The 16,709-nt window shown below is 44.9% G+C and overlaps 1 protein-coding gene across 1 annotated transcript in view; it reads right to left on the bottom strand.

Moving 5' to 3' along the window:
• The window catches only part of MUSK (muscle associated receptor tyrosine kinase), a 58,981-nt gene that overhangs the window by 26,115 nt on the left and 16,157 nt on the right, over positions 1–16,709 (bottom strand). Inside the window, exons 6-7 of the mRNA XM_065656030.1 lie at positions 5,836–5,960; positions 1,779–1,942 (exon numbers count right to left, since the gene is read on the bottom strand). Of these exons, the coding sequence (XP_065512102.1) occupies positions 1,779–1,942; positions 5,836–5,960 (289 nt within the window). The remainder of the gene's footprint in view (positions 1–1,778; positions 1,943–5,835; positions 5,961–16,709) is intronic.

Consider the following 16,709-nt stretch of genomic DNA (forward strand, 5'->3'; position numbering starts at 1 on the left):
TGGGTCCTACATAACCAGTAATTAGCATCCTCTGTTTAAGCTGCCCATGCATACATTACTGCAGGCAGCAGCTGTAAAAGGTGGGAGAAACCAGAGCTGGAGGAGCAGCGCAGGCACATCGCCATGCCCTCTCTTGCAGCACCTCGAGCAGCTGCACTGCCATGGGGAGGAGGCACTGAGCATCGGCCAAGGACCAGGACATCTCTGCCAGGGAACCCTGGCGAGCTGGGACAAAGCTGAGGCAGGCTCCTTCTCAAACCTAGGGAGCTGCTCCCCTCTTGCTGAGCACAGGCAGCCTGGAGGTGGGCAGTGCAGCTTCTCCCACCAGCCTAAAGCACCTGCCCTCCCTACTGCATTTGCTTCCTGGGATAGAGCCTTGCCCAGGCGAAAAGCAGAAGTGGGGGTGTGAAATACAGTACCAAGTGCTGAGTCTTTTATGGGGCAGAGCTTGCTGCTGGGTCACAATACCCAATATAAGAAAGGGTATGGTTATTTTCTCAGCAGAGTAGAAGCTGAGGCACAGACAGAGGGGCAAGGTGCATGCCTAGTTAACAGCAGGACCAGGGCTACCACCCATGTCTGGAGTCCTAGGTGATTCCTCTTTCCTCTAATCAAACCCTCCTGCCTGTTCCTACAGGGAAGGAACAAACTGCCCCCTTTTTCTTGGTGTAACAAATCATAGAATCATAGAATCATTTCAGCTGGAAGACACCCTCAGGATAGGGTCCAGCCATAACCCAAACTAACTCTAGCACTAAACCATGTCCCTAAGAACCTCATCTGCACATCTTTTAAACACCTCCAGGGATGGTGACTCCACCACTGCCCTGGGCAGCCTGTTCCAAGGCCTGACAACTCTTTCCATGAAGAATTTTTTGCTAATATCCAATCTAAACCTCCCCCTGGTGCAACTTGAGGCCATTTCCTCTTGTCCCATCCCTTGCTACCTGGGAGAAGAGACCAACACCCTCCATGCTACAACCTCCTTTCAGGTACTTGTAGACAGCAATAAGGTCTCCCCTCAGCCTCCTTTTCTCAAGGCCAAGCAGCCCCATTTCCCTCATCAGACTTGTGCTCCAGGCCCCTCACCAGCTTTTGTTGCCCTCCTCTGCACTCTTTCTAGTACCTCAATGTCCTTCTTATGATGAGGAGCCCAAAACTGAACACAGTATTCAAGGTGGTCCTCACCAGTGCTGAGTACAGTGGCACAATTACTTCTCTAGTCCTGCTGGCCACACTATTCCTGATACAAATCAGGATGAATGCTGTCAGCTAGCTCAGACCATTGTTATTTCTCCTCTTTGGATCATTCTTTCTCCATGTGGGAGATGTCCCTGGAATCAGAGATTACCCTAAGCACAGTGGTGGACTGCTCTGACAGCAACCTCCCTGCTTTCTGGATGCAACCTCCTGAGAAGCCGAAGTGTCCATGAAAGCTATTTTCACCTTGCTGTTAGGTGACACCAGCACTGGGGCATGGCCACGACTTCCTCCGCATGGATGAACTTACCAAGTGTGCTTCTGGGACACAAAGTACAAGACAGCATCAAACATTCAGGAAATGACAGCTGTGCCAGTCTCCAAAGTGTAAGAACATATGAGGAAATAGCCTGGCAGGGGATGCACTAGTACTCAAATTTAGCCCCTTGTGCACTACCAGCTCTCCAAGGCTTTCCCTCCTCCTCCAGAATACTTCATGCTCCTTTCCTCTCCTTGAGAAGGGAAGCTAGGATTGTGATTGCAGGGGTAAAAAAATTAACAACCCGGTCTTTCCCCGCATACCTGAAACACTGATGGTTGCTGCAGCTTTTGCAGCTCCAAAAGCTTTGCTGTGTTTGTTCGTGGCGAGGCAAGTGAAGAGGCCAGGTCGGGTGACGTACACCTGCAGTCTGGAGTCAACCAGTCTGTCCTTGACACTTTCCACTATAGACCCTGCAGAAACCTAAGAGAGTGAAAAGCCCAGTGCAGCTGTATTTCCCACAAAGGCAAGCAGACAAAGCAAGTAAAAATCTAAGACACCTGGTCGCAAACACTGAAATTGTCAGAGAAAGATGCAGCAAACAGACAGAAGTGGGAGAGAGCTAAAGCTGCTGGTGTCATTTTGGTGCTTTCACAGCAGCTGACTTCACAGACAAAAGCAAATGTTAAAGACCTCTCCTATTTCACACTTCAGCAATACTTTTGCAATTAATTTTCTGTGCCAGAGGGCTGTAGTCTCAGTTTTACTCATATAATTGAGCTGGCTAATTACTCCAGGACCACTTCTAGTCAATTGTTTGCCTGTTGATGCCTTAGCAAGGAAGGGCACAAGGTGGCTTTGCAAACCCTGGCTATACAGAGGGAGAATTTAAAATAGTTTGAAAGTCATTGATTCTGGATTAATGTAACCACCACCACACTTCCAAAGCAGTTGTGAGCAAAGCAAGTGCTCTGGCTTCAACGCTTTGGCAGATACCTGTAAGATTTTCTTATCTCATACTTGGAAATATGGAAGGGACTGCAGATGTGGTGATTTTGGCCAGCTCTTTTCCCAGGTCAGAAATTCCCAGGTAAATGAGCTCGAAACCTACTGATTTTGGCCAGTTGATGTCTATCCTGCTCATATGGCATGCTTTAAAGTAGGAGGACATGGTTCACCAAGACTCTACCTTGCAAAGGCAGTAGGAAGCAGCAGCATCGCCTGCTCTACCCTTCATACTGAGAGGAAGCATCAAGTGTAATTCAAGCAAGATATGGTTGCCCATGGATCCCACTGGCGTGACCTGGCCCTGAGGACAGTGAGAGTGGTCTCCCCGGATCGATCCCAGAAAAGCACTCTACCTACACTTCTATCTGAGAGATCAGAGGCATCTATCTGACCTCCCTCGAAGTTAGTAGAAACATGATTTCAATGAGATCTGTGTCTGCTCCCAAAGGTAGTAACAGTGGTAACTGAAAAAGCTGGAAGGGATGCATCAGTGTTGTATCACATCTTTAGTAAACAGATCAGTTTACCTCTAAAAAGAAAAAGCTGAAAAAAATATGTTGGTTTTGCCTCACTCAAGCTCAACTTGGAGTTGTGGTCAGGCAATGTGCATGGGAAGAAATCACTAAATAACCAGAAAAACAGAGTTTTTGTAAGTATTTCATCAGGGATGGGTGGTGTGCCAGTCACTCTGCAAATGCAGGAACCAGGGATATTTTTTGGCCTATGTTGTGTAGTTACTTCAGGTGGATGACAGGAGATATTTTTTCACAATTTGCTCTTTTGTTACAGTGCTGATCAGATTTATTTTCAGACTTTTTTTTTTTTTTTTCTCCCCAGAAACCACTCAGCACTAAGACACTGCTAGGACCTTCCTGGTGGAAAGGAGGAATTTCTTTACAGGCTGACCCTGCCTGTCCCCATCCACCCAGGAGAGGTGGCTGCCTGCCCTGAGCCACTTGTGCTGATCTGGTCCCCTCTCCCTTCTTACTCTCCAGGGCTCCAGCATACCCCACACTGTTATCTCCCCTCCCGGCAGCACTGGAGTGTGCCTGGTGAGCACAGAGAGCCAGGACTGCTCCTCCAGCTTGGGCCAATGGAGCAAAAGGTCACTCAGCTCCAAGTGGTATGAGCAGTACACGTGGTCACGTACACTGTGGAAAATCACGGGTGAAAGTGTCAGGTAGTTGTGCCTAGGAGTTCCACACCAGCCAGCTGTTGTTGTTTTTCCCTTGTGTTAAATGATTCCCTTCCTTTTTCAAATGTGTTCCCTGAGATTTTGTTTCCAGCAGGTCTTCTTTTAGCCTTTAAAACACCACCTCAGCGACCACAAAAGCAGAGACCTCTTCACATCTTTGTACTTGGCTCACTCATTCTTTGCAGTACAGAAAAATACAGTTTGATGTCCATGATCCCCTGCCATCCTTAGTGGGAGGCAAATGAAATGTGTTTCTGTTTAGGTAGGCAAGGTGGCTGCTGCACAGGGGAGTTTCCATCTTTCTCTTCAAAGGCAGCTCAGCAACCTCAGCAGAGTCCCACTCTTTAAACCTCAGAACAACTACAGGTCAGCCTTCAGAGACCGTAATGCTGCAGGCATGGTGCATCTTCAAATGACTCACTGCTGCTTGCTCGTGAGCCAGCCCTCAGATACATACACTCCAGTCCACCCACTTCATTGTCTGACTTTCCCAGAGTTGGGATCTCATTAAGTTCTCCTTGCCATATTTAAGATGAGGCTGTCTGGAGCACCACCCTCCTGGGACTGGGCTTTGCTTTGCAGACAGGAATGGGGCAGAGCAGATCTGACCAGCCAGGCAGTGCCCCCGGGCAGGGGATGAGCATCATCTCACAGCTCTCTGTGGGACTGACACACCAGTGGGAACTTGGCAGAGCACAGGGCTGTGCTCCAGAAACACTCTGCCTTTGCCAGGGACCTCAGATGCTCCGAAAGGTTTCTTACTCAATGGGGAAGACACCTTGAACAAACACCCACAGTTGTCTCAAAATAATGATCGACAGAAACTAACTGGACTCATGGGTCTATACAAAGGCTGATCTGATCACTTTGCTGTTCTCCCTAGCAACCCCGAGAGAATATAGAAAATTAACCCTAATCAGACTGGAGGACACAATAAGGTTTAGAGGAGATAAGGAAGGCAAGAAAGCTGGCAGAGTAGCCCAGGCTCTTTCATAATGTATTTTAATACATAAAAAGAAAGGATACAGGCCAGGATGGAAATAGCCTCCTGAACTAAGGAACTGCAGGAAGAGGATTTATTGATCATGTTGGACAAGCAAGTCCACAGGAATGGCCGTGGCTAGCTGGTGGCCAGAAGGACTTGGAGCTGACAAGTGATCAGTGAGGAAGAGTGGAGGCAAATTGCTGGCCTGCACACAGTGGCTGCTTCACCTGCCTCCACGCCATCACACCCTGGGGCCCACATCCTTAAAAAAACCTGTTGAAAGACCACAGAGTATAAAGCACGTTCATCATAACCATGTGAAGACTGGAGTATACCCATGGCAGTCTCAGCCTGCAGAGCTGCTGTGACCGTGGTGCCCTGCTTACTCCTGGGGAGGCAATATCAGGTGTCAGGCAGCTCTTCAGTTCAGCTGAAGGGAAGGCATTGTAATAGCCTATACATGGACATGAAAGCCAGATGAAATCAAAGCAGACACCTATTTTAAATGGTCAGGATAATTAGACCATGGAACAATTTCCTGCGAGAAGCAATGGATTTGCACCTCTTGGTGCCTGCTGCTAGAGATGGTGTGCCTTTCATGAGGACATGCTTCCAGCCAGGAATAAATTGGTGACATACTTCAGTGTGTCACCTATGTCAGTGTAGAAAATTTCAGATCTATTAATCTGCAAATATGCTGTGCATATATGCTGTCCCTCAGGTATTTTGTCTCAAGAAAGTTTGCTCTACCTAACTACCTCAGTTTGTGTTATTTTGTCAAATAAGCAATTTTGTCAAAGAGGCAATTTTGCTGTGTTATTATTGTCACATTAGGAGGAAGGAGAGGAAAGGTAGCTGCAGAAACACTTAGACTCACAATAAAGTCCTAGAAACCCTGGCTCAGCAGAAGGTTGTAAGTCTCTAAAGCATTCTTCATCTCAGGCTTTCCAGATCCTAACAAATTAACCCATGCAACACCCTGGAGAAGGGGGAGAGTGATTTGCAGGGGACAAAACTACAGCAAGGAAGCCATGAGGGCTCAACTTGATTACACAGTGAGGTGTTAAGTAAGGTAGGAATAGAAACCATGGGCACTGGCTCCCAGCCCCACACTTTAATCCCTGGGCTGCGTTTCCGGATGTGACCAACCCTCCGGTGCCAAAAGCATGAAAGAAAAGAGACACTTACAGCTTTCCCATTTTCCAGCCAGGAGACGGTGGGGACTGGAAGGCCGGTCGCTGTGCACCGCAATGTCACCACAGACCCAAAGGTGATATTTTGGGATTCGGGAGCCTTCAGGATTCTGGCAAAAACTGCAGGAGAACACAAAGGTGCTAGTTGAATAGCAATGTGAAGCTGAGGCTGTGTTGGCATGAGGATGAATCCTCCCAGAGAGGTCTTGAAATAAGCCACGGCCCCACAAACACATGCAGAGCACAACACAGACTTCTCGGTGAGCGAGTCTTGGAAATGGGACAAGAAGGAGAAAGAAAGTGATCAGCATGAATATGTTCTGCACCTTAAAGACCAAAATTTTACCTCTGGAAATTTCTACATTGTCAGAGTTCAATGCCTCAAAGGAGGTGGCACGCAAAAAAAACCAAGGGCGAAATCAGCATGCAGATGGGACAGCCTACAGCAAATACTCAGCAAGTTACTGTGCTGACCTGCCAATGATGGCCTCAGTGAAACTTGTTCAAAACCATCAAGGGGGACCACCAGCGAAGTCACATATTATGAAGGTTAAGGGTCAGATAAGCTCCTTGGTGTGATGACACTGATTAGGACTTGAGAGCCACAAACCCCAGCATTTTCCATGCCACAACAACATAACCTAAGGGGACAAAGTCTAAGATCGAGTTACAGGATAATGGCCAGCAAAGACTTTAGGAAGCTGAGATTGCAGGAGAAAAGTATATTTTTAAAGTGACTTTTCATTTCTTCTGCTCTTGCTTCATTTGTGGCAATATGGCTACTGGGCAGTTTGAAGATAAGCAAGACAAGCACTTCCCTGCTCCGTTTTTTTTTCTTTGTGAAAAGAAGAACCGAAGTACTTTTGCTGAAAATTTGTTTCAATCCAGAAACACAACTCTGATGGCCTTCGCAAGCTGTATTTCAGCTGCCGTACTTGGACCATATAGAGGAAAGCAGAGTAGAGAAATATTTCCCATGGGGAACATTTTAGTTTTGACCCAAAATTTTTAATGGAGATGTCTGAATGTCTGTGCAGAAGCAGGCTGAATAGCTCTTTGCCACTTCTTACTCCAGTTTCTCATGCTTAGAAAGTAATTCTCAGTCTCTGTCTTCTGGCCTGCACAGCAATGACTAAAACCCTCCATCAGAAATTTTAGTAGATAGAGAAGTTTCTCTTGGAGTTCTCAGACAAGTCGGATACCTTGATTGCCACTTTTCTCTCTGTATGGCCACTGGTTGCTCCTAGATGGAGACTTGCAGTGCAGAGTAATTAGGAGACCAATAAGGATCTCTTCAGACTGAACATCTGTCCCCACCATTTGGGATGGGAACGCTTCATGTGCAAAATTTCAGCTGGAATGAAAAAACAGTATATGCTTTCCACATAGTCCTTTCATCAAGTCATGGCCTGGGAAGGGACTGAGATTTGTGTTAACAAAGAGCCTAAAAACATCTTTTGCTTGTGAATAGGCAGCAGTAGGGTTACACTTCAGCATAGAAATGTTTTGCCTTATGAGCACAGCCATTCAACAGGTTTCTGGGCAGCAGTTTTTAGGAAGACTAAATTGAATGTCATTGAAGTGAAAAGGGTGGAAGGACATGTGTTACATTCAGCTTGTTAATTCCTCTGTGGTCTCCAAGCAGTCCCTCACTGCTATGCTTGGTGCCACTTGCTTGAAGTCAAAGTAGAGCAGCACTGGGACTGCTGCAGCCCCCCTGCCACTCAGCACGGCAAGTATGAAGCTCCAGTGCTAAGAAGGAAAGCTGCAGTCATTGGCCAGGGACTTTCCTGACAAATAATAAGCAAAATGAAACCTCTGCCTGAAGTTTCACTTCAGGCCATTAACACCAGATGGCTATGAATTCAGCCACAAGCATCCCAGGTCAAGCTTATAATTGCTTTTATATTCTGTTCAGAGAAACACTAAACTTTTGGGCCAGTCCCCTGGCAGCAGTTACGTGCACATGAGTCCCACTGAAGCCAGCTCCCAAACCCAGAATGTGGCTCTTGGTGCTGTTCTCATGCTGCTGTCTGTTTCCCAGTGTGCTGCTGGGACACTGCCAGCCTGACAACTCTACTGCTCAGGTCCTGTCCAGCTTAATTAATACTGCCAGCATAGGGAAGGCAAAGGGTCAGGCCATTTAAGCCTAAAACACCAAATACAGGGGTAAAAAATTCCAGCCATGGCTGCTAAGCATTTACATGTTTCTTGTGGAAAGTACTGCAGGTGTATTACCTAGCACAGGAAGCGATAAGTAAATAAAAGTGGACCTATACTGAAATAAGATGATTTCCAATGTATGGAAGAATGGAAGCTCCTACTTCCCCCAGGGCCAGTATGTGCATTTCCAGGGCTTTCAAAATCGAAGTTACAGATTTAATGCTTTAACATTTCACATGCTTTTAAAAGCATGTTACCTAAAGTTTAGCTATTCAACTTAGGTACTTAGCTCTAGATACTGTGAATGGAATAACTTGTGGGTTTTTTACTTTTTTTTAAGTAAGAAATTCCCTGGGCCAAGGGCTGGATTCCCCAGCTCCCAATTGACTTTGGAGCACCACAGAATGGCATACACAGGGACACATTTTCCAAAGCGCTTTTCATTGCTTTGGGAAACAGCATTAAAAAAAATAGAATCAGCTGTTTCTCAGCCCCATAATCTATGGGTGGATGATGCCATACTGCCATTGCCAGCAGACTCAGGTGCTGTGGAAAAGCCAGGATGGGTTGTGCAAGAGCAGCCAGTGCTACCTTCCACCAGCGCAAAGCGGAGTGAGACCACCAGGCTGAGCTCAAGGTCCATTTTGGCAAACTTATCAGCAAGAAAATCTGTCCTGTAGCTAAATGGAAGAACCCAGCCCCCAAAATGATGAGGTGTTGTGGTTTGGGGTTTTTTTCCCCCACAGTATTAGGCAAAGAAAGAAAAGAGGCAAAGGCAAGGAAGAAATGGCAACGCTGATGGTGTCAACCTAAGCAACTGGCAGAAAGAGGTGGGGGAAAGGCAGGAAGGGAAAGCAACAGGAAATGCCAATAAATGTTTGTGAAATTCACAGGATTTGGTGGGCTCAGGACATGGTTTTGTTTTACTTTTGCCACAAAGTTAAAATTCCCAACAATCAGGTGGTTTTTCACATCTCTGTTACCTGCTTTCCTTTTCCAGATCCTCCCAAAAGTGGATTTTGACAGGACCTTTGCCTTTTTAGCTACATTGCCACAAGGTTAACAACATTCTTGTCAAGACCCTCGGGATCTCAGCACAGAGTTTAACCAAAGGCATGCCAAAAAATGTTAGGGAAGGTGGGTGAAGAGGGCTCCATTTATTTACTTATTTAAATGGAAAATAAAACTGAGGAGATGGAAATGAAATCTGGGCAGCTAAAAGCCCAGCCAGCACATAAAGTTTCCTTCCCAAGCCCCCTCATAAATGTCCTTTCTTTTACAGCTCTGCTAAATGATGTGCTGTGCACTGCAGGGCTTGCTAGGAGGTATCTGCACCACAGCCAGCTGCTCTCATTTCTGAGAATTAGGTAACATCATCCAGTCCAAACAGTAGGGCTTTAACTCAGTCACGAAACTTTTATACTATAAAAAGATTAAAGCAGGGTCCCAATCCCCTCCGCCAGTCTGAACGGCTAACTCTTTCCAGGTGACTTTGTTTTCCTGTCCTCTCTGACTGATCAGTGTTTCCAGGGTATGGGGGCAAATCCTGCAGTCCTGGAGGATGCCTGCCCCCTGACTGGCTTGTATTTTTGTTGCAGCAGGCTGGATGGAGCCATTCTGCACCCATGCTGCACCCTGCATGGCCTGGGTGCTGCTTTTGGAAGATGACAAAGTGAGTCTAGAGCTCACCGGAACCCTCGTGCACACAGCCCTGCTGCAGGAGAACGTCTCTTCTAGTCAGGGTTTCAAAAGCCTTAACGTTGGCTTTGATGACCAGGCCCAGTCAAGCACTGGTTTTGGGGTGTGGGGTGGTTGTTTCTTTTTCCAAAGCCTCCACTGGCTTTGGTGAACCTCAGTTTTCAGAGAATACATGCAACATTTGCCAATATAAGTGAATTAACCCAGCTTGTAAACGTCCGCGCGTGTTCCCATCCATGAGTTTATTGCTAGTCCTGGCATAGTGTAAAGGATACCTGATAGTCCAAAGCAAGATAAGGCCACTGAGAGCTAAACCTGTATCAGCAACCACCTTGTGACAGTGAGTTCGCACTCCCTTCCCACTGCAGTCTGAGCCTGGTCTAACACGTGAGCCAGACCTGGTGTGTCCATACTGCCAAATCTGATATCTCAACCTGCTCCACTTTCCTTGATTGGTTTGCTTTTGTCATGAAAATTAGCATTTTGGGTGATTACAGCCAGGCCTCACATTGAAAATTTTCCAGCTAAGCTGCAAAATACAGTGGGTAAAGGCAACTCCCATGTGCGAAAGGTGTTTTCCTCTGGTACAGTTGATGCTGTGTTGAGAACCAATGTGTCTGCATTGCTAGGAGAACTGGTAAGCTACACATCACCTCAGAAACTTTCCTGACATAAATACCCTGGCAAAGCCTTTGTGCTGCGTACTATTCATGTGTGAGCATTTAGGAGCTAAACTGCAAACGTTTTTTGTTCGCATTCACCAATGTTCCCGTCACTTTTTCATATCTAAAGTGTGACAGATTGAAATGTCTCCTTCTCTACAGAGGAGTTGTTTGGGCTTGGACCTTGCTTACTAATCCGTAACACGCATTTTATGCTTGCCACCTATATGCTCTGAAGAACCATAAACTTGTGCCAACGTGTTTGCAGTCTTTTGCCAGTGAGAAGTGCAGTCATCTAAATCCTCATTCAGATTCATTCATCTCACATCCATACACTCTTCCTGACAAGTATAACCCAGACAGTCAAGGAAAGGTAACAAGCAGGGCTACCATTTCCTTTCTACTGGTGACAAATGAGGCGACGTCTGACAAATACATTTGTAAACACATAGAAAGTGGCAGCATTTGTGTTTTCTGACATTTCAAATTGACCAGTGTAAAATCCCAACAATTCTTAAAATAGTAGGGCTAAGAACATACCACATGTCACGCTTGCAGATCAGGAGTTGCAGAGGTAGCCATGCCAAGCTGTGTGAGTGCTGGGATCGAATTAATTTTCTTCACAATAGTTAGAATCTTTTCTTTTTAGTAGCTAGTACAGTCTTTTGTTATGGATTTAGTATGAGAATAATGTGATAACACATTGAACTTCCCATGGACATAGTTCATTTTTTCTTTTCAGTAGTTAGGCTGTGTTTTGGAGTTGGTATGAAAACAATGTGAGGACTCACTGATGTTTTGGCTGTTGCTAAGGAGATCAAGGACTTTCTCAACTTTCCAGCTGCAGGTGCACATAGAAGTTGAGAGGCAGCATAACAGGACAGCACCTAGACTGACATCCAGGCTGGTCAATGAGATATTCCCTACTACTATTGCCCACATCGTGCTCTATATATAGCTGGGCTGGCTTTTCTGGCTCACTTTTCTTTTCTTTTCTTTTCTCTTCTTTTCTTTTCTTTTCTTTTTTCTTTTCTTTTCTTCTGGGATCAGCTGTTCAAGACCGAGGTGCTCTTTTTTTCTGGGACCAGCTGTTCGGTGTGATTGTGTTTGAGCACGAACTGCTGTCCAGATCTCTCTTCTTCTGGGATTGGCTGTACAGGACTGGAATTCACGGTCATTGCTCAGGAACAGGCTGGGTATCACTGGGTGGTGAGCAATAGCATTGTGCATCTTTTTTTTTAATATAAATATATAGTTATTATTATTATTATTATTATTTTCTCTTCCTTTGCTGTCCTATTAAACTCTTCTTATCTTAATCCATGAGTTTCTCCCTTCCCTTTTGATTCTCTCCCCTATCCCATTTAGGAGGGGAGATGAGTGAGCTGCTGCATGGTCCTAGTTGCAGGCTGTGATTAAACCACAACAGTGCAGCAGCTAATCACATGCCAAGAGCCAGAGCTGAACAACTGAGGCACAGTTTCTACAGCTGACATGACAGGACCAAAAACCAGCTTGGAGAACAAAAGAAATCTTCAATAGGCACAGTCAGCAACTCCTCTCACAGCAGCAGCAGTCGGCTCTGCACATGGCTCACCACATGCCTCCATATGGGAATGGCTCAAATTGTATCTTTGCCACTGCTCAGGGTGTGCTGCCACCCTCACACCCCCTTCCAAAACTACTGGGTTAATAATTAAATCCCAAGATAACTGCGAGGTCAGTTTCACTTTGATCTCTGAGTGTTACTTATGAAAACTGCAATATTTATCTTTTTTCAAGCCTACCTAGTAATCACAAAAAGAAGCAAAATGCCACAGGCAAAGCTGATATGAGGCACTTCCACTTATCTCTGTCAAATTGCTTACCTATTTTTATTTAATCCCCATCCAAACATGTTTATTGCCAGAGAGCCGCATGTATACAGATTATCAAAAAAAAAAAAAAAAAAGCACCACACTAACAACACGTACAGATGGTGTAGGAAACGCACACAACCGCTGTATTATTTCTCAAGGAACAGCACTATTCGGTATGGGGCCCAGTAGAGGAATCTGTGGAAGCACTGTAAGCAAGCAGTACTTCATCACCTGCCTGCCCCTCACCTGGTTATCATAATAATCTGGGAGAAGAACCCTCCAATCAATTTGATATATCGATGCTCTATACAAAAATCTCAAAACCTCCATGCTCTTCTGGTTCCTGATGCATGATTTGGGAGGTTTGGGGCTTGCAGCAGTTCTAACATCTCATGCAGCACAGGCCAGACAGCATAGCAACACACAGACACTCAACCAGGAGCCTGAGGCTGTAAGATGGATGGCAGGGACAATTCAATATCTTTGTGGAAGATGGAGGAAACCACAGCATCTCCATCCCAAAGTATATGCCTTCTGATTCTATGACCTGCTGTCTAAAATCAAAGCACGTTTTTCTTAGCAAGGCAATACCTTTTCAAAGTAACCTTATTTTAAGGTGAGCTCCAAGATTTATAGATGGTAGGACAATTTGCATCAGTGGAAGGACTCATGTAATGTTAAATGCACCAGCCAGCACAGGAACTTCTCAGCTGTGAAAGACTTTGCATCGCATGTAGATGTCTCTGGAATCCTAAAAGCAGACCCTGCAAATATGCAAAGCTATAATAACCAGGAGTAAAATGTAAATAGATAGCTTATGTCCTGTGTAACTATATAAAACCTGTTCTGTACAAGTGTCCATTTCTATATACAGAGCAAACACCAGATTCAAGGACAAGTGAGGATAACATGTTCAAATTACTTCCCAAGGAAATGAATAAGGAAATGCTTTTCATGTCAGCACTGGTCGTATGTATGTGTTTGGTTTCTTAGACGGAAAGACCCTTCTAAACCTCCCCATGCTCTGGCTTTTCTACAGTATGGAGGCAAACCACGTGCCATTTAACTCTGCCATTACCTGTTACTGCATATGAAACTGGAAAAGAAGTTCCCAGACTCCTGAGCCAAAAAGCAAGTCTCCTGCTTATTCCAGTCACGATCATGACCCATCACAACCTCTGCTAAGGCTACCAGTCTGCCTGCACATACTGAAATATCCACAGCTGCACACAAGTCTCCCTCTCTCCCAGGCAGGCAATTATGTGAATCACTGGGATACCCAAAACTGAGATAAGCCCTGCAGCACGCTGACATCTGGTTTCTAGCAATGGTAACAGCAGTGCCATAAATTTAATTACACACCAGGTGGAAAGTACTTCCTTTCCTATTTTAAAGTGCTGCTGGTATAGGTGCTAGGATGTTCCTTACTTTGGAGTGACAGCAAGTAGCCTGTTCCCTGTTCACATTATCCACTGTGCATGCTTCATTTTCAAAGCCAAAAACTCTACTAGTCCTTCCTAACACAGAGATCCAGTTTTGTTCCCTGTTCTCAACTCCTAGTTTGAGATGTCCTTTTTGAGAGGGGCTGCCTGGGGATACATTCAATTTCAGATAGGTGAGGGCACCATTCCTACACAGACCAGCACAACAGCAGACACCTTCTGTTCCACACTATAGGAATATACACCCTAGAAATATTGTGTGACAGTAGAACTGGTGTTAGTGCTAGAAGCAACATCTAGAGTTGTACAGTTTGGCAGAGTCAGTCATAGTGGAAAATAAGAGCGGGCCTTTCACGTCCACCAAGGCTACCTGAGTGAAAATGATGGAACAGGACCTCGGAGGACAGAAAACATCAGCCTCAGAAAAATAGTATAGACAACTTATCAAAAATGGACTTCTAAATAGATTCTATACCATTTCAAGGATGCCTTCAAAACCTTCCTTTCTCTGTCTTCAGCCCCAGCTCTATCTTGGTTTCTCAGTGTGAAAACACAGTCACTTCAAGACAGTTGTATCAGTTTGCTCTGCCCTCCTTTGTCTGATAACTGTGGATATTCTTTATCCTCAACTCTTTGTTGTTGTGCAGGAAGCATATGCTTCCCAGCTACCAACACAGTTTACAAGCCAGAGGGGTTTTATCTACAATATCTATTTTTTTCTTAAAAACACAATTCATGCAATGGTGTGAGAACTTCATATATTTTTCAGTGTGTTTCCAAACTCTTTGTTAGGGGAAAGAGGTTTTGCAAAAGGGAAATAGGAGCCTCAAATTCCCATTAAAAAATAATTGCTTATATATGCCTTGTCAGAAATCTCCTGCTCCCGGGAGGCCTGTTTTGCAGCTCCCCAGTGCAGAAGGCCACCCTGTGACAATTACTCAAAGGTAGCATGCACCTTGTTGGTGTGTTGCAGCAGAGCAAGCCTCAGGAATAAACTGAATAGCTCACACTTGTTTGTTCATTTGCTGAGGGTCTGGGACAGTTTTCTTTCTCCTGTGGCTTGCCCTGTTACCCTGTAATTAAGGCTACAGTTGTATCTGCAGCATCTGAGAACATCGGGATGATGATGGTGAATGCAGTAGGTAGGAGGAGATTAAATGAGATATTTTGGGCTTTCAGTTACGCCCAGGCCACCCCGCTGAGGCCAGTCAATTACTTTGGTGTAATTACAGGCAAGCTCAGTACTATTTTCTCCCTCTGTAATGCCCCCTCCCTCAAAACCTCTTGCAATTTTTAGCAGCAAACTGCAGTATTCACCATCTACTGCCATTGGACACGGCCTGTTGGTACACACACCCGCAACACTGTGGACAGGGAAGGCAATCCTTTCCCAGGGTTTCTGCCTCTTCCCTCAACAGAGACAAACACTCTTCCTCAGTGTCGGTATCAGAATTTCGCTAAGGAAATTTTGTCCAGCACGTAAACGCAAAACTTCAGACTTCCTTGTCAGTCTGCTATTTGGCAATCCATCTCACCCAAAATATCCTACCTCAGAAGACGGCACAGATGAACAACTCAGATTTCACGTCAATAGCTGATCTACAGGCAAAGTGGCAAGAGTCAGGAAAACAGTGCCGGCTGACTGGCTGCTTTGGTGGTCTCGTGGTATCTCTCTTTCCTATTTTGGCTACGCCAAGTACAGACGTGTTGACACAAAACTGTAGATAACTTCCTGGATGGCACATCTGGAGTCAGTTTTCACTTGAAATAGGGCCCATCTCTGGAATGTGGTCCATCCAAATGGACAGATTAGCTGGACTAAATACATATTTTCATTCTTATTACTTGAATTGTGGTGTGACTTTCTTGTCTCTGGATTTATCTGTGATGCAAATTTGTCCCAAAACTAGGTAAGAGATCCACAGAATGGCTGAAAGAATCTAATGCTTTAAATTTTGTTACCATAGTCTGTTCACTAAATAGCCAAGGCATTGCTTTCTATTGTCATCTAGTCTGCTGTACCCTCACTGCCTCCAAGAATTAGACAAAACTATTAAAAAAAAATCTAGACCAAATCTACCATGTCCTGCCAGATCTTTTACTCTGAAGGGATGAATCTCCAAGGAAAACCTTCCTATTTTTAAGGCTAATGCGGCTCTCACAAGTGGCTTATAGGGGAACATTTTTGTGGCCTGTGGCAGAGTATTATTTTAGTAGCTAGTAATAAGCAATAAACTGTGGGCAGGAAAAGACTTTTATCTACGAGAGTTGGAATGCAAAAACAGACAAAGTCTAAGTCAGGAGAGAGTGAGGAATATTGCTTCTACCATTGTTTTGATGTGTTTGCTTCATGTGCTGTCACATAGCGGCACAGGAGAAAGTGGAGCAGCAACACTGAGGGATGAATGAAATTGCCTGGAAAAAAATAGGGATCAGTAGCCCTCAAACAATGCCCTGTTCATCCGGCTGGAAACTGCAAAGAAGATTTGATCCAAAAATGATATTAAATCTATGGAGAATACAGTTAGTATCTCGATGAGCATACTGGATCTTCCAGTACTTGTCCTAGCTAATTTGTTCATTTGTTTCCTGGCAGATTTATGATTGCTAATTTCTAGATATGTGTTTGTACAGTGGTGACTTCAAAACCAAACCTTATCACACAGTACACTCCAAAACTCCTGAATTCCACAACTCTCTGGTGCCACAGGCTGGAGATCAAGCTCCACTTTATGTAAATCACAAGACAGAGGTGCATCTAACTCAGTACACAATGAAGAGTACTGTCTGTGTATCTTTCCAATCACATTACACTCCATAGGTTTATGGCTTTTTTCTTTCTTGTTCCACATTAAAAATGCATCACTGGGCAAACTAAAGCTATCGAAGGTTTCACTGGCTCGGTGCAACACCCAGAAAGGCACAATGAGATGGTTGTTCTTTATCCTTAGGGGAAGAAAAATCCTGTTTTTCAGGATTTCTGCACACAAGGTCCAAGTACACAAGGCTAAAAAACACAGTAGACAATTCGGACTGTCTTCCTAC

The sequence above is a fragment of the Caloenas nicobarica genome, chromosome Z (genome assembly GCF_036013445.1).
Source record: "Caloenas nicobarica isolate bCalNic1 chromosome Z, bCalNic1.hap1, whole genome shotgun sequence".
In the NCBI taxonomy this organism is placed as follows: domain Eukaryota; kingdom Metazoa; phylum Chordata; class Aves; order Columbiformes; family Columbidae; genus Caloenas; species Caloenas nicobarica.